General features: G+C 40.0%; 1 protein-coding gene across 2 annotated transcripts in view; it reads right to left on the bottom strand.

Annotated features, from left to right (window-relative positions):
* Positions 1 to 27,094, bottom strand: part of rxfp1 (relaxin family peptide receptor 1) — a 97,529-nt gene that overhangs the window by 27,699 nt on the left and 42,736 nt on the right. The window contains exons 1-5 of one of the 2 annotated variants that reach the window (XM_034227600.1): positions 24,813 to 24,851; positions 19,421 to 19,504; positions 13,544 to 13,649; positions 5,601 to 5,672; positions 4,086 to 4,157 (exon numbers count right to left, since the gene is read on the bottom strand). In XM_034227600.1, the coding sequence (XP_034083491.1) occupies positions 4,086 to 4,157; positions 5,601 to 5,672; positions 13,544 to 13,649; positions 19,421 to 19,460 (290 nt within the window). In that variant the 5' untranslated portion in view covers positions 19,461 to 19,504; positions 24,813 to 24,851. Of the gene's footprint in view, positions 1 to 4,085; positions 4,158 to 5,600; positions 5,673 to 13,543; positions 13,650 to 19,420; positions 19,505 to 24,812; positions 24,852 to 27,094 lie in introns of those variants that run through there. The other variant, XM_034227599.1, reaches the window with a different exon arrangement.

Raw genomic sequence — 27,094 nt, 5'->3', positions numbered from 1 at the left:
AGAAATCTAGGTGTAGTCATGGACTCTGACCTGAGTTTCAACAGTCACATTAAAACAGTTACTAAATCAGCCTACTATCACCTAAAGAATATATCTAGGATTAAAAGACTAATGTCACAGCAGGATTTGGAAAAACTTGTCCATGCTTTTATCTTCAGTAGACTCGACTACTGCAATGGTGTCTTCACAGGTCTCACTAAAAAATCTATTAGAAAGCTGCAGCTGATTCAGAACGCCGCTGCTCGAGTCCTCACTGACACTAAGAAAGTGGATCACATCACTCCTGTTCTGAAGTCTTTACACTGGCTTCCTGTGTGTCAAAGAATAGATTTCAAAATACTGCTGCTGGTTTATAAAGCACTGAATGGTTTAGGCCCAAAATACATTTCTGACCTCCTGCTAAATTATGAACCATCCAGATCTCTCAGGTCTTCAGGGACTGGTCAGCTTTCTGTCCCCAGAGTCAGAACTAAACATGGTAAAGTAGCGTTCAGTTATTATGCTCCAAATATCTGGAACAAACTCCCAGAAACCTGCAGGTCCGCTACAACTCTGACTACTTTTAAATCCAGGCTGAAGACTTTTCTTTTTGTCGCTGCTTTTAATTGAACTATTCATATCTTAGACTGCACTGTAACTTTTATCCATGTATTTTTTCTTTTAATGTTTATTTTATTAGCTTTTCTTTTTAATGACTGATTTTAAATGCCATTTTCTTAATCTCTTTCATTTTTTGTAAAGCACTTTGAATTGCCTTGTGTTGAAAAGTGCTATATAAATAAACTTGCCTTGCCTTGCCTTGCCTTGCCTGTGGAATTGCCAGTCAGCTGTTCCTAAGGCTGACTTCATCTCTGGCTACGCCTCCCTGCAGTCTCTGGATTTCCTTGCTCTCACTGAGACGTGGATTACTCCATTCAACACATCCACCCCAGCAGCTCTCTCCACAGCATATTCCTTCTCCCATACACCCAGACCAACTGGCAGAGGAGGTGGCACTGGTCTCCTGCTCTCTCCCAAATGGAGCTTTTCCCTCTTCAAGCTACCTAACTTCACTCCTTCCACCTTTGAATTCCATGCCGTCACAGTAACCCATCCTATACAATTGACCATTGTTGTTCTCTACCGTCCACCAGGCGCCTTGGGGGACTTCTTGGAGGAATTAGATAATCTCCTCTCACACATCCCTGAAACTGGCCCTCCCGCTGTACTTCTCGGAGACTTCAACCTCCAGACAGGGAAGATAGACAAACTAACATCTCTGTTAACCGCCTTTGCTTTCTCACTGTCTCCGTCCCCACCGACTCATAAAGCTGGCAATGTCCTCGATCTCATATTCTCAAGGAACTGCGCTACTTCTAACCTCTCTGTAAACCCGCTCCACACATCCGATCACTTCTTCATTTCATTCTCTCTACCCCTTTCCAAACATAACAAACTAATCTCTTCTCATCCTAAACCTGTCCGCCGTAACCTTCGTTCCCTCTCCCCCACTACCTTTGTCTCATCGGTGCTCTCAGCCCTCCCTTCCTCGGACTCGTTCCAACTACTACCTCCAAACTCTGCTGCAAAAACTCTCCTCTCTACTCTCTCATCCTCTCTGGAATCTCTCTGTCCTCTCACATCTCGGCAGGCTCGTCAGTCCCCTCCTGCTCCCTGGCTAAATGATGCACTGCGTGCTAATAGAACCGTCCTTAGGGCAGCAGAGCGGAAACGGTGGAAATCCAAACACCGTGACGACCTCCTAACCTATCAGGCTCTCCTCTCCTCTTTCTCGGCTTCGATCTCTCAGGCAAAAAACACTTTCTTTCAAGATAAGATCCAATCTTCCTATTCCAATCCTAAAAAACTATTTTCCATCTTCTCCACCCTCTTGGACCCTCCCAAAGCCCCTCCCCCCTCCTCCCTTCTGTCAAGCGACTTTGTTACCCACTTTGAAAAAAAGGTTGATGATATTCGCTCTTCTTTTTCTGACTCACCTTTACTCACCGCTGGGTCACCAGACCCTCCTTCCACCAACACACTGACCTCCTTTTCCCCTCTCTCTCCAAGTGAGGTTCTTACCCTCATTACCTCTGCCCGCCCTACCACCTGTCCTCTGGACCCCATCCCTTCAAACCTCCTTCAGACTATCGCTCCTGATATTCTACCGTTTCTCACCCATTTCATCAACACTTCTCTAACTTCTGGTCACTTTCCAAACAGTCTCAAGGAGGCAAGAGTAAACCCTCTCCTAAAGAAACCCACTCTCAACCCGTCAGATGTTATAAACTACAGGCCTGTCTCTCTACTCCCGTTCCTGTCTAAATCACTTGAACGCGCTGTCTTTAAACAACTCTCCTGTTATCTCCATCAGAACAACCTTCTGGATCCGCACCAGTCTGGTTTCAAGGCAGGTCACTCCACATAAACTGCCCTCATTGCTGTCACTGAGGAACTGCACACTGCTAAAGCAGCCTCCCTCTCCTCTGTCATCATCCTTTTGGACCTGTCTGCTGCATTCGACAGGGTGAATCATCAGATCCTCCTTCGCACGCTCCAAAAACTTGGAGTTTCAGGCTCTGCACTTTCCCTCCTCACCTCATACCTCAAAGACCGTACCTACAGGGTGACTTGGAGAGGGTCTGAGTCCGACCCTTGTCAATTAACTACAGGGGTCCCTCAGGGCTCTGTTCTTGGTCCCCTCCTCTTCTCCGTGTACACAAACTTGCTCGGATCAGTCATTAGCCCACATGGTTTTTCATACCACTGCTACGCTGACGACACCCAATTAATTCTGTCCTTTCCCCGCTCAGAGACCCAGGTCGTCGCACGCATCTCTGCTTGTCTAGCTGACATCTCTCAGTGGATGTCTGCTCATCACCTCAAGCTCAACATTGACAAGACTGAACTGCTTTTCCTTCCGGGAAAAGATTGTCCCACTCTTGACCTAACAATCAACATCGGCACCTCAGTTGTTTCCCCGACTCAGACTGCAAGGAATCTGGGTGTGATCCTAGATAACAACCTGTCCTTCACTGCAAACATCGCTGCTACAACCCGTTGCTGCAGATACACGCTTTACAACATCAGGAGGATACGTCCCCAGCTGACCCAGAAAGCCACTCAGGTTCTGGTCCAGGCTCTCGTCATCTCACGCCTAGACTACTGCAACTCCCTCCTGGCTGGTCTACCTGCATGTGCCATCCGACCTCTGCAGCTCACCCAGAATGCAGCGGCTCGTCTGGTCTTCAACCTTCCTACATTTTCCCACACCACTCCGCTCCTCCGCTCCCTTCACTGGCTTCCGGTAACTGCTAGAATCCACTTCAAGACACTGGTACTTGCTTACCATGCTGCGAATGGATCTGGCCCTTCGTACATCCAGGACATGGTTAAACCGTACACCCCAGCGCGTGCACTACGCTCTGCATCAGCCAAACGACTCGTTGCGCCCTCGCTGCGAGGGGGACCCAAGTTCCCATCAGCAAAAACACGTGGGTTTGCTGTCCTGGCTCCAAGATGGTGGAATGAGCTCCCCATTGACATCAGGACGGCAGATAGCTTGCACATCTTCCGGCGCAAACTGAAAACTCATCTCTTTCGACTCCACTTCGAGCGATAGAACTATTAACGAAGCACTTATATACTAATAAAGGACTGGCTTATCTAAAGCCAGTTGAGTAGCACTTGAAATGTTTGGCTCTATGAAACCTGATGTACTTATATGATTCTGTTTTCTTCAAGGTTGTGTCTTCCTGGTCGAATGTACTTATTGTAAGTCGCTTTGGATAAAAGCGTCAGCTAAATGCAATGTAATATATAATAAACGTATTATATTCTTTGCAAGCGCTTGCTTGCAAAGAATATAATACGTTTATTATAAGGTTACATGCCGCTTTACATGAGCACGTTGCCCATAAACTACATGTCCCACAATGCATCTCATTTTGAAGAGACTTGCAATTATTATTATCTATGTATATTTATATAGTCTTAAAGTTACCACCGGCCCTTTGAGTGCAACCATAATTCTAATGACACCCCTGGTCTACTACATCGTTTATAAAGGTATTATAACTGAATATAATAAAAATGTACAAACTTACAGTCTTGTCAGATTATGCAGCCCTCTGAAAGCGTCAGGACTCACATCTTGAATTCTGTTGTATTGAAGATATCTATACATAACACAAAAAAAGCACAAATCAGGTTAAGAATTGACAAAAACAACCGTTTGAGTCTGTTGGTTTTATACAAAAAAAGACATACACAATGATACATTTGGTATTTGAGTGAGGGTTAAAACCAAGAGAAGAGAAATAAGTATCTTCTACCAGAACATCCTGGTTTGTTTAAGACCAATCTTCTTTTATTGCACATACTGAGAGCTCAACAAACTCCCACTGACAGCTGTGTCTTGTCTCTTTGTGTATTTTTCACACCTGGCGATTCATTTATTTATGCATATTTTCAGGGACTTTTTCAATCAGGTTAAACTTTCAGAGGAATGACAGCCTGGCTGTTAAGATCTGTCTGTGTTGTGTTTTGTCTTTGGTTTCCTGTTTTGTTTTGAAGGGTGTTCATCTCCTGTTTTGCCTGTTTTCCCTCCCTGATTACCCGATTGTGTGCACCTGGTGTCCCTGTGTTTTCTCCTCCCTCCTCACCTGTGTCTTGTTTGTATGATTAGTCTTGTGTGTATTTAAGTTCTGGTTTTTCTGTCTTTGTCGGTTCGTCTTGTGTTATGACCTGGTCTTCGGTGAGTGTTCTGTTCTGTCTTTGTTTATAGTATAGCCTTGAAATAAAAGAGTTATTTTTGACACTTGAATCTGCATTTGGGTCCTGCTTCCTGCACACACCGTAACACTGGCACCGCCAAATGGTTCCTGGCGAGGGGTCAGACCTATTCTCCTGCCACCTCAGTGTGCGAGGTTGATAAACAACTTAAGTCGGCAAAGAATACATGCAAGCAGAGGAGGAAAATGGTTCCTTTAAGCATTCCCAGCAGTCCCTGTAGCTTTTATTAGGCATGTCAGCTTTGTAGTTGTGAAACTCGTCTGTTGTATTGTCACTCAAAGGTTATTTTCTCCGCTCTTTGGTGTCACGTGAAGCCATTAAGCTTTACTGAATGAAATGTGTAGGCTCACATGATAGCTGAAAAGGTCCTTTAAATGGACAATAAAGAAGACTGAATAAAGGGAAATAAATAAACAAAAGAAGATAGAAAATTGGCAAAATAAAATGTAATGAAGCAATATATTGGGTAACACTTTATTTTGACAGTCCATAGTTAACACTCTATAACTCATCAGTTGACATTTAGTAGCATGTCAACAGTGCATCAGTTGACATTCAACAGCACCGTTCAAACCGACAAGTAACTAAGCATTAGTTGATGATCAACAGATAAGCAACTTTAGAGTTTAGTTGCTTATCTGTTGATCATCAACTAATGCTTAGTTACTTGTCGGTTTGAACGGTGCTGTTGAATGTCAACTGATGCACTGTTGACATGCTACTAAATGTCAACTGATGAGTTATAGAGTGTTAACTATGGACTGTCAAAATAAAGTGTTACCATATATTGTTATTAATATGCAATCCATAATTCATGTTATACTCACAGTTTCTGTAGGCTTTTGTACTTAAAGAATATGTTTGCCTTAAGCTTCTGGAGCTGATTCCTTTGAAGGGACCTAAAGGAAAGAAAGGGTCACATCAGATTTTCATGATGATTCAGTTCTGCTGCATTTGAACAGCCGACCAGCTCATCCCTCATCCCCGCTATTATTTAACATGTTGGTTTAAATTATGCTATAACGTTTTTCATTCATGGGGTTTTCAAGACTTTCAAGGATCAATTGTCCTATTCAACATTAACATAATACCCTCAACTTTCATTATGTAAAAAATGACACCAATTTGCTGTACCTTTCCCCCCTCTCTAAGTGATGAGTATTATTCTCATTTTAAACTATACTGTATATGTCGGTACCCTTAGTATTAAACACAACTAAACTGACAATCAGTGGAATTCCTACATCTCAATATCAAATGACGTTATATTTGTCGGAGTGTTCATGTATTATTGTTAGAAATAACAATAGTCTATACTTTTCCCCTTGTTATTCCATTTTCATACAAAGACAAGCTATTATATATTCACAACTTTGAATAGATTATCACATCCTAACAAAGCTTACACATTGAAATACCAACAAAAACAATCACAGTCAGTCAATAACATGACACACAATGGCCTCCTGGTCTTTTTAATTCCATGTTATCATCTCAAAGGGACCCAGAGTAACCATTTGATTCAGCTGTCGATTCCAAAGCTTTTAACAGATTAAAGGCTAATGTGTTGGGACTGCGTACATTTTATTTCTGTTAACTCTGTCTCCGAGGGCTCGCAGTTCTTTAACTCTGTATTTGTTTGCTGATTGATAATCGACTCCATTTGGTCCACTTCTGTCGCAACACTTAATGTACTCGGAGGAGTTTTTGCACATTGGGCACATCAAGGCTGTACATTGGCAATAATCCGACAAAATGAAACGTATTAAGATACAGGGGGCTACACATTCAATATATTGTGATGCATTGCAATACTGTAAGGATTATCATTTTTCATTTTTGAAAGTAAAATGTTCATAATATAAAGACCACATAAATTATAATAATAAATTACATTTGAAACATTTTGGCCAGCTAACCAATCAGAGCAGACTGGGCTTCAGACAGAGGGCGAAAAGAGGAGCTGCAGCATTTGAACATGTAAGCATGTCACAGTATAAGCACAAAATACAAATAAGAACTTAGATATGTGTACAATATGTCCTCTTTAAACCTGCATCACATACACATCTTCTTCCCTTCTTTTATTGCTGCATTATAAGGTGCATCAGTGGCAGCGCCAGGGTATGGCTGGGGTAGGCTCAGGGTTGGGAGGGTTACTTTGTAAATGTAATCAGTTACTGATTACTGAATACATGGCTCTGAAAGTAATCCGAATACAGTTCCAGTTACGTGTCTTAAAAAACGTAATCAGATTACTTTTAGATTACTTTTGGATTACTTCTTTTTCCATAACAGATGGATATGTTTTGGTGAACAGGAGACACAAAAACAAAGGAAACTGAACGTGTTTTTACTGTTTTAATGGCTTATCAAGAGCACAACTGAAACATAACATCTGAAACGATGTAACAACATAAACTTGTTGGGGATGCAGCTTAAGATGTGAGGAGTGAGGGACATGGCTTAGAACGGGCGTGTCGCCTTCTTTCCTGCCAGTGCTGGCAGGACATGAATTCAAATGTCGAACTCGGACTTCATTTTAAGGACATTTCGGCCAGGGGTGTATTTTTGTTTAAGCACCGGATTTGCAAAACAGGTGCACCAGTCTGCCTTGATCTATGAATTCATGTCCGTGACACTCACAGTATCTGCTGCCCACAGCTGTTTTATAGAAGGAAAACCTCCTTCACTTCATGAAATCTCTGCAGCACCAGGAGGCAGCGGGAGGGTTAACTCAGCCTCTGAGAAGACGAGCGCGCCGTGCCTTTCACACACCGTCTTCACTGTTTACCTTCAGAATCATTAGAAAGGCTAAAGAGCGGTGTGGCTGATGTGTTTTACACACACACACACACACACACACACACACACACACACACACACACACACACACACACACACACACACACACACACACACACACACACACACACACACACACACACACACACACACACACACACACACACACACACACACACACACACACACACACACACACACACACACACACACACACACACACACACACACACACACACACACACACACACACACACACACACACACACACACACACACACACACACACACACACACACACACACACACACACACACACACACACACACACACACACACACACGATTTAAACGCAGACTTGTGTTCCTCCATGTTTCGTTGTTATCGTTTCACTGAGCGGACCCGCCCCTTTTTTTAAAAAACGCTCCCTTTTTTGGTCCATCTGCGGCGGTAATAGGTTTTGTGGGCTGTGATGATTCGGCTGTACCTTTAATAATGAATATTAAATGTTGTGAGGAAATCTTTCCACCAATAATTCCAATAAGTAATCCAAAATGTATTCACTTCAGGTTTACGAAAGTATGTAATCAGGTTACTCGTTTTTCAAATGTAACGCGAGATGAATACAGTTACTTGATTTTTGTATTCTGATTACGTAACGCCGTTACATGTATTCCGTTACAACCCAACACTGGGTAGGCTACACCATTCGGGCTAGAAGAGGGGTGCAAGGAATAGTCTAAGTAGTGGGTAGTAGTAGTTTTATACAGTAAAGGTGTAGAAATTCTCTTGCGTTATAATATCAGCGCGGCTGCGGTCAGATCAAAATGCCTCCGAATGCAATTTGAATAGACCTACAGCCAATCAGAGCAACGAAACATTGGGTCTGCGTCATGCCCTTTATATATATATATAGTCTATGGCATGGGTCGGCAACAGGCGGCATTGTTGGCCCGCCAGCAATACTATTTGGCCCGTAATTTTGAGAATCAAAAATAAAATATTATTTTGAGATTTTTTTTTTTTTTTTTTACAACATAGGACCGAGAGTCGCACATCAGGGTTTCTGTTAGCCGGTAATTACCAGTTTTTATCTGGTAAAATTCATTAAAAACCAGTAAATTAAAAACCTGCTGGTCAAAATGTCTGGTAATAATTAGGGATGCTCCGATCGATCGGCCGCCAGTCATTATCGGCTGATATTCACTCTTAATAGTTTGATCGGTGCTCTCTATAAAGGCCGATCAGGAGAGCTGGATCTGATCGATATGGACATAAACGCGAGGGAAGTATAACCGGACCTGAGGTGGAACGCTCTTCCCACAACTGTAAAGGAAAGTAAAACTATACTTACCTTCAAAACCTCTCTTAAAGAGCACCTTCGGGGGAGAGCATTGCAAAACTGGCCCCGGTAATGGTACAAATCTCAACCTGTCGTTCAATGGACAGCTTCCCCCCCCCCATCTATGTATATACTCGCATTTTAGACTCTAACTGTATATCTGTAGACTTGGTATGTCTTAAATGTCCGGTTAGGATGTATTTGAACGAAATCTAAAATGAAAATTGTAAATAAGCAATCTGTATGTAAAAAACCACCTGAATGTAAATTGTAAATAAGCCATCTGTATGTAAAATATGTCTTATATGTCTTAAATGACATGATGAATTGGAAATGGGGGACCCTGATGTAAACAAGACGAAAGTCTTTCTCTGGTCTGCATCCCCTTAACAATTGTATGTTTTGAGCTGTACTGTACTGTACCCAATATACAAGCTGTTAATAAACTTTTCAATCAATCAATCAATGAGAGAGAGATCAGATCAGCTGCTGCATAATCACCTGAAGCCCCGCCCACTGTTTAGCGAGCTGCATGAGAAACTGACAGGCTGTCAGGAGAGAGAGGGAGGGAGAGGGAAAAAGAGAGGATCCGTTTCTCCCGTGTTATTATTCAAAGTTAATGTAAACTTTTGAATAATGTACTTCATCTACTACAAGTAGTTTGTTTGAATGTAATAATTATGTTGTTTGTTGTTTGTGGAATCATTTATTGAAAAATGAATCTGAACTTTTCGATCTGTAACGATTATAAACTGAAGCGATATAAAAATGACTCCCATTAACTGAGTTTTAAACATCAGCATATCCTGTCATAGTCCGGTGATTACCTGCTAACGGAAACTCTGCTACACCATTCTTATTATTATTATTGAAACATGACCGGTAAGTTTCAAATTTGTCCGGTAAAATAAATTCTGTCCCGATATATCAGCTTACATTCATAATGTCAGCGGAGGGAGGGAAGCGGCGCTGTGGAAGAGCAGAGTGGCGAGGGAGAGCTGTCATCTTCCCTTTACAAGCTTCAAACATGTATTTATCGTGTGATTTTGGAAATAAAAGTTTCATATTCTGAAAGCCAAGACTTTGTTTATTTAAAATCAAACAAAACACCGGAACCCCGAAAAACTATTTTTTTACGCAAATCCACGTTTATTTTGAAATGAGCCGTTGCGACTTCCGATTGATTTCGATAGAGCGGGTCACATATGGCAAATGTGTGGTTGTGGGGAACCAGGTCAATTAAAGTACTTATTTAACTATTAAATACATTGAGTTTGAGTAAAATACTTGGTTACTGATTAATTTAGGTTATAATATATTAAATTGCAAAGCAAAACATGCTGTAATTTATTTATTTTGTCCTTTGATATTTTTTAAAGGTTTTCAACCTGAAAGAATCCTAATGTGTCCTTGAAAAGTTGAAATAAAGAAAAGGAAAAAGGATTCCAGTTGTCCCTCAAGCCTCTAAAATGTGGGGAAACACTCAAATAAATGCCAAAAACCCAGAGAACTTGACAATACTTATCAGAATAAAAGTATGTTAAATAACACTGCTACCTAGTTAATAACTCTACTTTACTCAGTGGAGGCTCGTCCATTGAGGAAAGGGAGGAACATCCTCCCTACAATTTCAGAGAAAAATTAACTTTGAAGAGAACAATAAATACATCTCAATTTAAAAGATAAGTATGTTAAAATACAGATAATAGCCCTGGCTTTGGGACTGAAATGGGGCTAGAGAGGACGAGCCTCCCTTTGGGCGGGTCTAGCCAGAGGCTCTGGATTGGGCGCCTATATCATCAGTGAACCAATCAGCGGATCTGACTGCGCATCAGAGTGTTGATGGGGAGGGTTATCAGCATTAGAGTTTTTTCGGAACCGGGGAACAGGGGCGCTGCGCCCTCTTTCCAAAATCAATTCCTTGAATTAGGCTTTGATTATGTTCTGGCCCGCCATCTTGTGGCTCAGCAAACAATTGGCCCAAGGCCAAACTTACTTGCCTACCCCTGGTCTATGGTCATGCCTTACTGATTGAGATCAATCGGAACTGCCATTCAGTATCCCCATTGGATCTTCAACGTGTACTATCTCTACTAACTAACGTCACGTTCACAGTGATCCCTTTTTATTTACAACAAGACAAATGTGACATTTTATTTCATACAGTTCCATTTTGATTGAGACAGGGAAATAATCTAAACCTCCCGCGTGGCATTTCACTGTCAAGGGGGGCGATATAGCGTGTATGTAATTACATTGCAAATACTGACTTGAGCCCCACCACTGCATGGGTTAGCCCTACCATAGATTACCCAACAAAAATACTCTGGCGCCGCCATTGAGGTGCATTAACACACTGATCTTCAGCATTAACCTAGGGGACTTCATACAGCTGTTGCTCTTTTAATTTATGGACATGGTTGGTTCCAAACAACCTCAAACTGCACTTTTAATTTCCAACACGTCACGCAATTTGACTCTAGCAGCCCTGAAGACAGTAAATCATTAACCAGCAACATTAAGGCGACAGAAATCCATAGTACAGCACTCTAAAATAACAGACTTATTGTTCATCCTTGAAGCCAACCCTACAGTCAATCAGGACATGTCTATTGTGATCAGCTAAGAAAATATATGACATAAGCACTCTCATTTTTTGGGTCAATTCAGTGAAGATATTTTCTACTGTAGCAAATCCGTTCCTTTCACGTTAGACTGAATGCAGACACAATTTAGCTCAAAGGTCACACAGATAATCTACAGTATAATGTAACTACAGGGAAATTGTTTTGAAGCAGATTTACAGCTGTCTGAGACTTGACTGTTATACCTAAAGTAAAAGTTTATAATTCCTTTATTTATATTTTCATTGTGTTAACTCATAAAGCACCTTACTCATTCATTTCACTTTGACTCTTTCCATCACTCACTCTTTGAAATGAAGAAATCCCAAGAGTAAAAAGACCGCAGTCATGGCGCCATGAATGGAAATATCTAGCTAAAAAAATGTGATCCACTTGCAAATGAGTCACATTCCACTCAATAGGATGAAAGGAAATATGAGTCACTTTATGGAATTTCATTACTTCAGTCAATTACTCAAAGAAAACACTTTAATAAACAGGCGTTATGTGAATCACTTTCTATACACTGAAGTTGTCTAAAGTCTTGATAGCAAAAAATGATGAGATTGTTTTGATTGAAACATGAGTTTCTTCCGTTTCCATTTATTAAAATGTTTCCAGATCTGATAATAAGTAATGCAATATTTCATCCTTAAAGGTGGGGTATGTAATTTTGGAGAAACCAGCTCGAGTGCGCTAGAATTTGAAAATACACAACCGAAAAAAATCTGCCCCTTCCTTCAGACTTCCTTACAGAGCCCCTCCTCCAACACACACAAACGCGCACATGACCAATGAGGGCACGAGATAAGTTTGTGCACAGATGGAAGGCTGACAGGCAGGTAGGCCATCCAGTTACTTTAGCCGGGCCGGCTCAGATGATTGGTCATGTATTTATTGTCAAAGCATTTAATATATTCATTGCTATCGGGATATTAAGAGCATTCCATGGAATATAACAAAAAGTGTTTCTGAAATAAATTTCATACCCCACCTTTAAGCAATTTCTCTATTTCAAATAATGCCATCCTAAACCTACATATAAATATAATAGCATTTGGCGTAGGCATTCATCTTTCCAAAAGGCAGAAAACCTTTTGATAATGGTGACTGTGATATTTGCCATTGGGACACGATACGAGCAAACTTTCTAATGTCATCTACTGGCCAATAACTCACACTGACAGTACATTAACTTCTCAAAGGGTACTGATTCTTAACCACCAATCCCACCAGACCACCACCAGGACATAAATAGGCATTTTATCCAGCTGTTTTGTTATCTACCCCGAACCATGTTGCCTGAACAAAAAACTCCAAACTGTGTATATTGTCCTCGGTGGAAGTGTCCTAAAAACAATGTGTTTCTAAATCAAAATAAGGATGGATAACAAAAGTATTCTTGGTCAGCGGCATTCAAAAAGATTGACAGCAACTTTGAACATGTCAAGGCAGTGAAGTTTAAAGGGGAGAAAAAAGTGAGCTGAATAAAAAGTATTACACGACTCCAAAAGGACATAAAACAAATGATGCGACAGAGCAGACACTTTGTAAGAGATAATGAGGACAGGCCAACCTGCGATGTAATGGCTTTAATATTTCAGGACACATAAAATGACTCGTAACCACTGAAAACTGTAATGTTCTTTCATGAAACATTGACAAACGTTGTAATAGCTTTAGGATTAAATGTCCTTGTCTGATACATACTGGAAAATCATTTGAAAATAATTAAATCCTCAGAGAAAGTGGCTCCACAGATGTACTGTAGGTATGTGCGTAAATGCTTGTTCCTACAACACTTTCAAGGACATAAGCGAATCGTTAAGTGAGTGTGAGGGGATTGATGTAGTTCCTGAGACTAATCTGTAATTCTGGCTTCAAGTGAGTCCATATTTTGGCTTGCTGTCGTGGGAGACACAAGCCAGGGATGGAGGCTTCCTTTGGATTGATTGAGCTTCAAGATAATGAAAATACAAGTGGGTTATTTTCTACTCACATCATGGTGACATTGACCGCCACCGCTGGGATGTCTCGAAGCTGCGCGCCGTCACAGTCCAGCTCCAGGTCTCGGCACTTGCAGAGCTCAGGAACGACTCCCAGCACTGGAGAGAGAAAGGGGAAACATTAGAGGAGATGTCAATCATGCACTGCCAAACTGTCAAGAAAGATGGATGGCCATATATCCTGCTGGAAGGGAACGTATGTCCTGAGATTTTAAAATAATGAAAGCAGAATGTATTAAGAGTGACTTTGAGGATGAACACAGGTTGGTGAATAACAAGGTGTCTCAATATTGCTTATTAAATATTCCTGAGTTAAACGAGCTTTAATTATACTTCATTAATTGCCAGTTAAGAGATGCAGGTGTGATGAATTGGAGCAGATTGTTTACATCCTGGCTTAAATGAAAGAAAATTAGGTTTTTAATGAAAGACGACACTTTGAAAGGAAAACTTATAATTTATCAAGAAAACTACAAGTGATATTTAATTTCTCCTCCAGGTAAGATTGAGAAATGAAATAATAAAACAATCTGATTGGTTCAAATCCCTTGAGCCACTCGTCCCAACAGGAAAGAAGGATCATGTGCAAAAAAAGCACAATTCCCTACACAGTATTTGCTCCAGATATTGAAGTAGTGCTCTGGTACACTACATATTAAAGTGTGTGAAGATAAAACATGGGCAAACCCAGGGGACAGTTCCTAACTTAGGCATTTGTATTGTAATGCAGGACAATGAAAATGCTCAGAATAAGAATTGAACACAATGCCATGAGAGTTCGTGGAAACAACCATAACAAGGTGGATGTAAGAATCACATATGTTTGAAATCTTTGCAATGCTGCATAAAAATATCATAGGCTTGTGAAGCCCTGTGCTAATGTATTGCAACATAGCAACAACAGCCGAAGAAAAGAAACCTAAGTGGTATAGTGAGTGATTTTCCTAAAAGCATATGTTCACAGGTTGTCGACAAGCTGAGTAATCAGCATGAATGGAGTGATGTTGTTATGTGATGGACTCAATGGTGATCACTGTGAATGTGCTGTGGATACATAACGTTTTTTTCCCCATCAAGCGACAAACTGAGCCTTGCTTTGATTCAAAAAGAACAAAACACTGGCTGTCCTGAGGGAATTATTTGTGCTCAATAAAAGCTGCTATCACACTGACAGTGTGACATTAGTTGCCACCACTGGAATGTCTGGAAGATGTGCTCCGTCACAGTCTAACTCCAGGTCTCAGCACTGGAGAGATGGAGGGGTGAGGGATGGGACACCATTAGGAGACGTCAATCAAACGAAGTTTCAAGACAGGAGCTTTTTGAAACAATCACACCATCATAGTCCTGCTGGAAGAGAGTGTAACTCCTGAGATTAAAGGAGGAGAGGAAATGATTTAGACAGAAATAAAAGAGGGATAAACAAAGGTTGGGAATACTTAAGAGAAGAACAAAGTCTCTCAAGACTGCTTATGTTAGTACCTGGGTTAAGATAGCTTTGATTTTGTCTAATCAAATCCAAGTTTAGAGACGAAAGATGTGTTGAAACGGAGCCAACAAGATCGTTTAACCAGGCATCCTGGCAAAGCAAATTACATTTAGGGACAAAGTAAGCCACAAAAAGCAAGTTAAGGCTCCCCTCTGATGGGAACACTGTGAAAGGGGATGTTTTTAAAGTCACTAATGCTTTAGATGAAAGGATTTGAGCCGGTCCAACGGCAGTAAAAGTCCAGGTATTGTTTGATTTATGGATATTGGCTTAAGCACAGTTCACTATGAACCGTTTTCTCAAAGTATGAATACTGATTATTGCACCCAATTTGCACTTTATTAAAAAAACAGGGGCAGTCTCCTGACATTAATGTGCATCAACAATGCAGAGCACACAGAGGTAATGTAACAAAAACAGTTTATATAGCACAGATATAAAAACAGAGTTTACTACTTGCCTTAAAGGACAAAGCAATTTAAAAGCAGGATACAAGGCAATATAACAGGAAGAGAGGCCAAACAAAAGTGAAGGATAAATCAACACATGAAGACAAATGATGCAAAGACATAGCGGAGATTAGACAATAAAGAAATGTACAATTTTATGAAAACATTTCAATAAAAGGAACAAAACAATCAAAAGAAAACATCACACGTCTTTGAAAGAGGGCTTTAAGAAGTGGTTCAAAAGAGGTAACTGTTTCCACCGGCCTTACGTCCTCAGGCAGGTCGTTCCAACGCATAGGAGACCAGATGGCTGTAGTTCAACTTCATATTGAAACCTCCACTTCAAAGCAGCCAGAAGGACACTAACTGAGGATCTAATGCTGGGAAGTGGCCCATAGTGCTCAATAAATCCTGCTATGGCTTGGATTCAGACTGATCCATGCGTTCAAGGTGGTCTAAATCAATCCTAAAGCCAACATTATCCAACAGTTTCAGACAGCCAATATTGTGCTTTTTTTTAACTTTGCATGTGCATCACACACATTCTCATTCATTGAAAGAACGCAATATCCTTTTGACAGAAAGGTCATTTACGTTTGAGGATAAAGATCACTGAGAACAAGACAAAAACAAATCAACCTACATTAGAGTCTCTTGAGTTCTGCAGCAACCCCAGCAGACATTAATGCTTAATGGCTTTTTTATTCTGGTGTGCAGGACCTTGCACATGCTCAAACATCAGCAGACATTATAATAATATTGTGATTTCATGGAAATAAGAATGAAATGAGTTGAGGTCCTTGTTGTATGAATCATGCTTCCATATTTTTGTACATCTTCTTTAGCTCTGCAAAAAATAACACTCTTTTTCCGAGACATTTACGAAGTTTCAAGCTTGATTCTGAGAAACTGAGTAAAAGGAATACAGATAAAAACTACTTCAGTTATTATCGTCCATATTAAAACCATTCACATCACAGTTATATTAATCTGTAAACTAAGTAAGTGGGTACATTCATTAGATATATTAACATGAATCTCACATTCAGTGTAGCAAATTAAGCCCCTATTTGATTTGTATCTGTAGCCCTGGGCTGGTCACAATATATACATTTACATGTTAATCATAACAAGAAACACTATGAAATACGTCTGAAACATCATTTACAGTACAATGGGAGCCAGAGCCTTTTCTTATCAAGCTCCACATTTGTGGAATCAGCTTCCAGTTTGTGTTCGGGCGGCAGACACCCTATCCGTTTTTAAGAGTGCGCTTAAGACCTTCCTTTTTGATAAAGCTTATAGTTAGGGCTGATTAGATTCAGCCCCTAGTTTTGCTGATATAGGCTTAGTTTGTCGGGGGACATCTTACTTCTTCCTTCTCTCTGTCTATACCTGTGTACACTCATGTTCCGATTAACCCAGCTTCCCCAAATGTCTTTCTTTTTGGTGTCTATATACGCCGGGATCCGGAGTCATGGATGATCCTGCGCTCCTCTGTCCTGGATCGCGAGCCCTGGATCTTGAGTCGTGGCTGTGGTCCTGGATCATAGGTCCTGGATGGATATCCTCGTGGATTCATCTTCCTATTATACACACATGCATTTCCAAAGATTTGGACTACCTATGTTGCAAATGTATTATCTTTTCAATTTACACACGGCATCTATTGCACGTCTGTCCGTCCTAGGAGAGGGATCCCTCCTCTGTTGCTCTCCCTGAGGTTTCTCCCATGTTCCCTTTAAACTGTGGGTTTTCTTTGGAAGTTTTTCCTTGTACGATGTGAGGGTCTAAGGACAGAGGGTGTCGTATTGTCATACTGATATTTTGTACAAACTGTAAAGTCCACTGAGACAAATGTAACATTTGTGATATTGGGCTATATAAATAAACATTGATTGATTGATTGATTGATTTAGCCATGTGAATCCAGCACAACCTGTACAAGCAGTTATTTCTTTATTTGATGCAAAATGTGATAGATGACTCCTGATTTAGGCTGATGCTACAATTATTTCAAATGAAAGGCTGAACTTTTAAGAGAAGGAAATTGGTTTACCTAGCCAGTCTTCACAACCAACCACTCAGGGTCACCAGGGCATGACCCCTCACCTGCTTCCCACCCACAACTGTACATGATAATCAGAGATGGGGTCATTACCAGTCTATGGTCGTTACTCAAAAAAAGTTATATTACATATTACTTCGTTACTCTCTACATAAAGTAACTCATTACTTTACTCGTTACTTTACTCGTTACTTTACATTACTTTTGCGTTACTCGGCAACAGCCTATAGCCACAACTTAAAACTTAGGCCTACATTTGCACACATATAACAATGACTATTGCAATAAGGAAGACATAACACAAGTCCTTAATACAATAGGCTACCACAAGCTAACAGTCGGTGAAAACCTAAAGAGCATTTCAAGATTTCACCATTGTGCAAATTGCAACATTTCCTCTACTATAAAGGATGCTACAAGCCTGTCCATCTCTGCTTTGGTTACCGGTTCAAATTCTAGTTGTTGCTGCTTCGGAGTCGGCACTCGGCACACTCAACATCCTCACTCTGGGTTCGGGGGTCCTTAGCTATTAGCTTCACGTTAGCATGTTGTCTTTGCAGGTGCTTGTTGATGTTTGACGTTGTGTTTGCAGCAGTGGATAAAAGCTTCTGGCCTGGACACAGTTTGCACCTCACCGTCACATTCCTGTCCTTTCTTCAGACGAACTCAAAATAATGGGCATTTTTATTTGTATTTAACCTTTATTTAACCAGATAAAAGCATTGAGATAGAATCTCATGGCATACCTGCACCCCTCGAAAGTTATCGCTGTTGATGATGACTCAGCCATGTTTATGCACTGCATGTGGACGCGCAAGTCGCGCAAATGTTAGGCCTACGTAAATATAAACCTGCGGGGGGAAACCCCTCGTGTCTGTCAAAGGGAGAATCTAGTACATCTTTAGGTTAGTAGGCTAACTGTAGTGTGACTGAATTTATAAAAGTGAAGTAACGCGTGTCGGGCAATGTTAGTAACTGTAGTGTGATTACTGCATTTATAAAAGCAACGCGACTAACGGCCCGTCTACACTCCAGGCGTCAAAAAATGCTTTCAACGCTTCGCCCATTCATTTGAATGGGGTGACGTAGGATATTTTCAAACTTTGCCGAACTGCATTGTGGGTAGCATGGCAAGGCATCGCGAGCGTCTATCGGCGTCAAAAGTTGAACAATGTTCAACTTTTGAGGCTCGATGCTTGCTCGAAGCTGGCGTCAGCCAATGAAATCCCGTTTTTGCAATTCCCGCCAGTACAAGCGCTAGCCAATCAAACCGCGTGCAAGCTGGGAGAGCCGGACCGCAGTTCATTTCCTCATATTCCAAACGAGAAATTACGGTAGCAAATCACCCGGTTCTTTCCGACCAGACTATTTACCGGGATACAAACCGGAGGAACCAGGCATGGAGGGAGGTGGCAGAGACAGTGGGTGAAACTGGTAGGTTTTCGTCTGTTTGGGGATTTTATATCCAGTTTACTTCGTTTTAACATTGCTATTGCTTTGTATGTCGGGGGCAGGAGATTCATGTGATTGGTTGTTGGTCGCGTTGCTCGCAAAAAAATCACCAAGCTTCAGACACGCCCAGCTTCAAGATTTTTTTATGCCTGTAGTGTAGACGGGCCGTTACGCTACTCCGTTACCGACAAATGTAATATTATTACAGTCCAACTCTGGTGGTAATACACCCGGTTGAATCAGAACTGCTGCTGGTGATCAAAAGGCTTTTGAGCAACCCTTTGAGTTTCTGTGAATCGGAAAATACTGCAGGACAGCACTGAAATCAAGGACAAGTTATCAGCCAATGCCATAACAGCTTTGATTTATTTAGAGTGGGTGTTATTTTGCAGTCGAGGAACAGAATACTTACAGCACATATGGGACTTTGTTCCAGTGTTGTAGCTGGGCATCCCAAAATACTTGTCGAAAAGATGTGGCCATCCATTATTATCCCCTGAAAGAAGAAAAGACAAACAAAGACATCGATTACAACCCAGAATTTGTCCTTTAAAACACAACATCTTTCATTAAGTATACTTTAAAAACGTATAAATGTTTCACTTTGTCAGAAACAGTTTGTCTTGTAGCTCGCTCTTTGATGATACACATTTCCACCCACACATAAACAAAGATCTGTGATAAAGGTCACTGTTGCTATGATGGCAGCATGTTTCCTTAGTGCTTCTCTTCTGATGAGTGAAACACAGTCCCATGACACACTCTGATGTTCTCACTCTTCACATGAACGACTATGTGCAACATTGTTCATGCCTTCAAGAACAAATGGTAAACATGTCATTTGAAACATATTTAATCAAGTTGCATAACTCTATATGACGCACTTCGACTGCGACATTCAGACCGTCTATAAACCCTTTTGAATTTCCAAAGAAGTCAGGCAACTTGTATTAAAAACAAGGGGTGTACAAAAGTACTGATTGAGCAGAAACCAACACTTAGTCTGAGCAAACTTGAAGGTTGTGAGTTAAGATTGTTTCAAGATGTTAACTCAACTTGAAATGTCTCAACAATCCAAATTGGAACAAAAATAATTGCCTAAATATTTACTCAAATGTTGAGTTATTTACCAAAAAAACGATTTCCTCAACATGTCATTAGATGTCACAAACTAGGCTAGCATTACGGGTACAACAACCTGCAGAGAAATCATTATTTTAACCATGAGGTGTCTTACTCCCAGGACAGTACAGAAGCAACTCAGCTTTCACTTGAATCCCTGCGAGACTTTGATGTAGCGTTTGAGGAAATCGGACCAAACTGCTTGTGAGAACCATTTATCCTGCCCGGGCAGACTTGCAAAACATCCAAGTTCTGTTTCCACTCTCCTCCAAAGTGATTTTCCGACTATCCGTCACCTTTTTCTTCAGCCAGGAAATAATCCTTAGTCACTGTGCTGCTGCTGTTTTTCTGGTAACTGCTGAGGAAGACTGTGAGATGTGAATGACATTTTTTTTTAAATACACCTTGAGTTAATATCCCTTACTGTATCTAAGGTAAATTATGAACTTCACGCTCAACTCTAAATGTCTTGCTTTGTTCAAACAACAATTAAAATCCTGATTATACTAAACGTATATTCTAAGATATCAATCAGTTTGAGGTCATACTGTAGAAGATCATTTAATGGGCCCTGTAATGCACATTTTCAGATTCATATTTGTAGTAAGTGCTTCAACTATTTGATTTGATTTATTTCGGATGTATAAAACAATAATACAAAAAATATAACATGAGAATTATTATACAATACAAAATGATTCAGTGTCAAATTGATATACACAATATTACTGATTATAAATTATGTATAAATAAATAATCTACTTAATTACACATCTGAAAAGTGTGACACGTTTACATGTTCAAAATGTTCTTTAAAAACAGATGACACAATTCTTTATCTTTCTACAAAACTTAAATGTAAGGTTAGTTAACATTTCTTGATGCACAATTTTTTTTTACATTTTTGTTAACGAATAATGCTTTAAAAAAGTGGTAACGCTTTATGGTAAGGGTACATAAATCATCATGAATTCATGCATGACTTAATGCATGAATTAATTCATGTACTTCATGAACTATCAGTAATGTACAAGGATTAATAGTATCTCCTTTATGACTTAATGCAGGAACAATACCTTAATTAATGCATCAACTAAGGAATCTCAATCCTCATGACTTCTGAGTTATTAATGATGTTCATGTCTTCTTCATATAGATCTGCAGTTAAAGTGTCAGGCCAAAAAACTGACCAGTCACAGCAATTCCAAGTGTTGTAATCATGATTAACTAAGCATTATTTTGTCATTACTTCATCATGTTTGTGCCCCTTCAAATCAAGTGGTGACCCGGTCTGTCGGTCACAGCAGTGCATGTATTCTGTTGAATTCAAAGTGTTGTAATCTTGATTAACTATCAATAATTTGGTGGCTTTGGGGAAACCGAACTGAGAAACTTTTGAAAGAACATCTTACAGTTATAGAATGGACTTACTGGCTTGGAAACAGGCATAAGAAAGGACCTCTCGGTCGTTGACTGAAGTACATTCGGGTCATGTTTCCCTGATTGAACCACCAAGAGCTCACTGACTTCAGATATGAAGAAGATGGACGTTTCAAGATAGCCCCTGTTCGTGCCTCACATCTATTATCATTACGTATGAGTCAGGTGTTTTTTTCTGAAAGATAAATCCCTGATGATCTATATGCAAGTAATTTCAGTGCATTTTAGCTGATGTGGTCGAGTTAAAATCACAAATAATTCAACAATATAAACATGGTATGGTTTACTATTAACTTCACTATTGCCATGTATCTTGTGTCTTTGCCGAAAAATGTTATTGCTTTCTTACGTGACATGATATGTGAAAATGTGATCTTGTTGGCTTTGGATTATAAATTATAATCCAAATGGTTTAAATCTTAAATGGGTTGTGAGCTTTAAGATAATACTGTATGATACAGTCAGTTTTTTGGCCTGTCACATTAGCGGCAGATCTATATGAAGAAGACATGAACATCATTAATAACTCAGAAGTCATGATGATTGAGATTCCTTAGTTGATGCATTAATTACGGTATTGTTCCTGCATTAAGTCATGCATGATGTAATATTAATCCTTGTACATTACTGATAGTTCATGAAGTACTACATGAATTAATTCATGCTTTTCCATGCATGAATTCATGATGACTCATGTACCCTTACCACAAAGTGTTACCATAAAAGTAACTTAGACAAATGGTGCCCAGTGTAAATGACACCTATGGAAGCAACTCAACTTAAATCCCTAGATGTTAACGGTATGTCCACACAGCAGCGTTCAAAAAATCTTCCAACGCTTCTGCCCATTCACTTTGAATGGGGTGACGTCACTTTGCCTCACTTTTCGCCAAACTGCATTGTGGGAAGCAAAACGGAGATTTCCAGGCATCTCAGGATTCAAAAGTTGAGCAATGTTCAACTTTTGAATCTTATGAAGCTTTCGGTGCAGAGCCCTAGAGATACTAATACTATTAGTATCTTGAGGCTCTGTTTCGGTGGAAGCGTCAGCCAATCAAATCATATGCCAGTACAAGCTCTAGCCAATCAAACCGCTGCTTGTGCACCAGGGGCGGGAGATTCATGTGATTGGTTGTTGGTCGAGCTTCAGACACGCCCGCCGGCAAGCTTTTGCCGCTGTGTGGACATACCGTGGAGTGTTTGAGGCAGTCACAATAAACTGCTGTGAGGACTCTGTTTTGTGCAGACCTGCCACACATCCAGATTCCAGAAAAGACTCCTCACAAGTTTCCAACTATCCATCAACTCTAGACAACGGTGCTGTTAGATACTGTATCTTGCAACCTCTGCCAATAAATAATCCGTATGTCTCTGTGCTGCTTCTGCTTCTCAGGCAACGGTCATTTCAAAATACATTAGCCAGCCATTTCATTCTCTCATCTGTAAATGATTCTGTGCAACGAGGCAGTCATTAAAGGGGCCCCATTTATAGGTTTTGTGTATGCAAAGGCTAAAATCCCAAGGTTCCCTCCAGAGGGAGTTTTTCTTTCTTTGAACATTAAAGCAGGTAAACATGTCACAGAAGAGACACAAAATCTAAATATTTCCTTTTCAATGAAAAATATACACCGACAGGCTGAGCAAGCCAGCTTCTTAAGCGGCTGCACAATTAATAAACCCATGATTTGACTCAAAATATGGATTTAGAATGATTTTATTGATTTAAAAATGACGTATTGCTACCGCTAATACAATAATAGTCTTTTTCATGGCGTACCAACAAATTGAACTGCGGCAACAGCAACGTAACCTAGAACGACCGCAGCTATGAGCGTGGTTTTCTGTAACTGTCAAGGTCTGTTTACATTTGCTTTTCCAGTAACCAGTCTTAAAACACAGCCAGAGCCCATTTCTTGTTGCGGTTCGAGTTTTCTTCCCATCTGTCTGCTTCTGGTGACTTCTCTGACCTCCAGCACTCTATCTTTTAACCGTGTCCTTCTCTTGGGCTTTTCTTTTCATCTTATCATGAATCCAAAGTTTAGTGCTCTCCACAAATATAAAAATGAACATATAAAAAAAGTATTCAATGGTATTTTCTGATTGAGAAAGCAAATGTTTGTTGTCCAAAGCTGATTTTAAAGTTACCGGACTTCTTTCTGCGGATTGATATTACTGTGTACATAGTGTAGTCCTGTGCAACGGTCTGTTCACCTTGCAGGGTGACATAACAACAACAAAAAAATCAATCACTAAAGCTAAAAGACTGTCTTTGCTCATAATATTCAGGTTTCCACTGTCAATATAACCACACTGGTAATGACTATTATGACTATATAACACCTCTTATCAGACCCCACAGGAAAGGGTTTCCTGTCATCCTTAACACATGTAGCTTTTGGATTATTAACTTGTTAGATGAATAGTTATGTGTTGAAATATACATTACAAAATCATTACTGTTTAAAATATTATGCTTAATATATCAATATATATATCATAATATATGTCAGCTATATATGAATCATTCAGATTCACAACTCATGGTGAAGTGCAAAGATATCACCCCAAGATTCCTGTGAAGTAGCTCACAAGGAGAGTGTATTGATAATGGAGCAGCGCTGATTGGACATTCAGTACATTATAATTATTTCCTGAAATGTCTATTAAATGTGGGGTAGGTAAGTTTGAGAAACCGGCTTGAGATACACTTTTTGTTATATTCCATGGAATGCTCTTAACATCCAGATAGCAATGAATATTTTAAGTGCTTTGACAACAAACCCATGAAAAAATAATTTCATCTGTGGAAGCTGTAATACTGTAAAAAGCAGTGTTGTGCTAGTTACTGAAAACCAGTAACTAGTTACCATTACTAATTACTTCATTTCAAAAGTAACTCAGTTACTTTACTGATTACTTACACCCAAAAGTAATGCGTTACTGTGACGTTTTAGTTACTTAACAAATGGCTCCCATTAATGCCCTTATAGCCTTCATTTCAGTAGCCTACTGTTATTGCATTGGAGAATAATCTGTTGATCAACTTGACATGCATTATATGCAATCTGGATTGCATCGATATTAGCTGGCTTTCTATTTTTGTATATTCTTTCTCCAGGTAGTTGGACAAAGTTTTCCGTCCCATATGCCGTGTGCCGCCCGGACATGGTATCATGCTAACTAGCTCCCTGAAAGCGGGTGACTCCACTGTAGCAATAGCCTGCATGTGTTCTACAACATACCGTGCAATGGCTTTATCGACTTTTCCCTGGCTAGCAGTCCCTTGGTTAAAATCCAGCCGCTGTTGCTTAGGTGGAGGTGGAGTGGCGTCGGCTGAGTCTCTGTGGTCTTAGCTAGCTTCGTCCCAGCATGTTGTTTTTGCAGATGTTTTAAGAGATTTGAATTACTGGTTTGGGCAGTAGATAGGCTCTTTGACCCGCCAGGACACAACTTACATTTAACTAAAACTTTCTTTTCTTTGTGCTCGACAAAAGTGAAATAGTGAGAATATCTCCAGGTGGAGAAACTAGACTTGAGCTCCGCCGCCGCCATGATAGTCTTGTTAGTAAACAACACAAACACGCCCACAGACGGTTTCCGCATGTGACACAGGAAGTATCTAAGTACATTTACTCAAGTACTGTACTTAAGTACAGTTCTCATCTCTGTTCGCCTGGCTGTTGACTATATAAAAACGCAGTAACGGAGTAACGCACCATGTAGTAACGGTAACTGAGTTACTGAATTTAAAAAGTAATGCGTTATAGTACTAGTTACTCAAAATTACGGCGTCACAGTAACGCGTTAGTTTGTAACGCGTTAGTCCCAGCACTGAAAAAGCACGACCAATCATCTGAGTCGGCTAAAATAACTGGATGGCATACCTGCCTGTCAGCCTTCCATCTGGCACAAACTTATCTCGTGCCCTCATTGGTCATGTGCGCGTTCGTGTGTGTTGGAGGAGGGGCTCTGTAAGGAAGTGGCAGATTTGTTCCGGCTGTGTATTTTCAAATTCTAGCGCACTCGAGCTGGTTTCTCCAAAATTACCTACCCCACCTTTAAGGGATAATCTTTCCTTATTTCCAAGGGTTCAGTTTGGTGACCAGGTTACTTTTCTGGAGAGAAACTATGTAAGTTTAATTAATTGTTTTATTTGTTGTAAAGAGAATAAGGGTTTTGTTTACCGCAGCATTAACGCATTTATCTTCAATATAAAAACTAGCTCTGTCAAGGATGTGCGAAAGAGAAACTCCCTCTGGAGGGAAAAACAGGGAATTTTAGCCTTTGCAGGCTATTTACACACACAAACAAACCTATAACACACTACATGAAAGGGAAAACCTCAAAAAGCACAATAGGGCCTCTTTAACATGCTGATGAGTGGCAGAAATAACGATTACAATGTTTACTATATGGTGTTTTAGTGCAAAAACTAAGTTCAGCTGAGGCGGAATGCCAATAATGTTGTAGGGCTATGATCAAAAAGCAAAGTATTATATACATTAACATTTTGAATACATGTTTGCCTCAGATCACATGAAAGGATCTCTAATGTTTCATCATGAGAGGAAGATAGATATATACTAATTTCATGAAGATTCCTCTAATTCTTTTAAAATAATAATACCTTCATAAATGTGGTATTCATGACGGCAAAGGATATCCAAAGTCATTGGCAGTCACCGTCTAAAACGTGTGCTGCATTTGTAATAAATAAACTAACTCTGTTTCAGGGAAATCTACCGATGTTCTAGAACTTGGAGCTTATCCAAATTGCTGAGTAGCTGGAAGAGCCTCTTAGAATCGGTGCCAGAAGCCGTGTGAAGCTTCTAATCATTTGCACTGTGGCCTGACAAAAAATACAATACAGACCCCAAATAAGTGAGATGCCAATTCAAACTGGAATCATTTATACATGCTTTCTGTGTGTTACTCTCTGTTGGATGTCTATTAACAGAGCAGACAACGTCACTTTTGTTCAGGAACAACACCACAGAAGATGTTTGGTATTATTACAAATCCCGGAATAATACAAGCTAACACAAGTGATTAGGTCTTACAGTTAGATCAATGATTTGTGGTTTACTTGGTCCCCAGGATACAACCAAAATGTGTGTTGGTTGGATATAATATATTTATAATAATGTAAGAACAAGTATTTTTCCCCTAAACACACTAAATTGTGTTATATATATTTATCAGTTATTTTCAAAATCCACACAAACTATTATTCCCTTAAGCATAAATCTAATCCACGCCTCAAAAAAAATAATATAATTAAAGTTTGTCTTTATTTCCTTTTTCATTAACAGTTGCCAAGAACACCAAGAGCAAATACCAGGATTTTAGTTTACATTAAAACAAAGTTAAGTGCGTGAACTGCAAATGTATCAAAGAAGCAGACTTGACAAGCAATAAGACATTTAAAAGGCTCTTTTTTAAGACTGATGGCATTGTGCTCACTCCACACAAAATGTTCAGTTGTTACAAAAGGAGGAGAGAGTGTTTGTGTCTTCATTTGGCC

The sequence above is a fragment of the Gymnodraco acuticeps genome, unplaced genomic scaffold, assembly GCF_902827175.1.
Source record: "Gymnodraco acuticeps unplaced genomic scaffold, fGymAcu1.1, whole genome shotgun sequence".
In the NCBI taxonomy this organism is placed as follows: Eukaryota; Metazoa; Chordata; class Actinopteri; order Perciformes; family Bathydraconidae; genus Gymnodraco; species Gymnodraco acuticeps.
The sequence above is the reverse complement of the archived record's forward strand: the minus strand, read 5'-3'. Positions and strand labels throughout refer to the sequence as shown.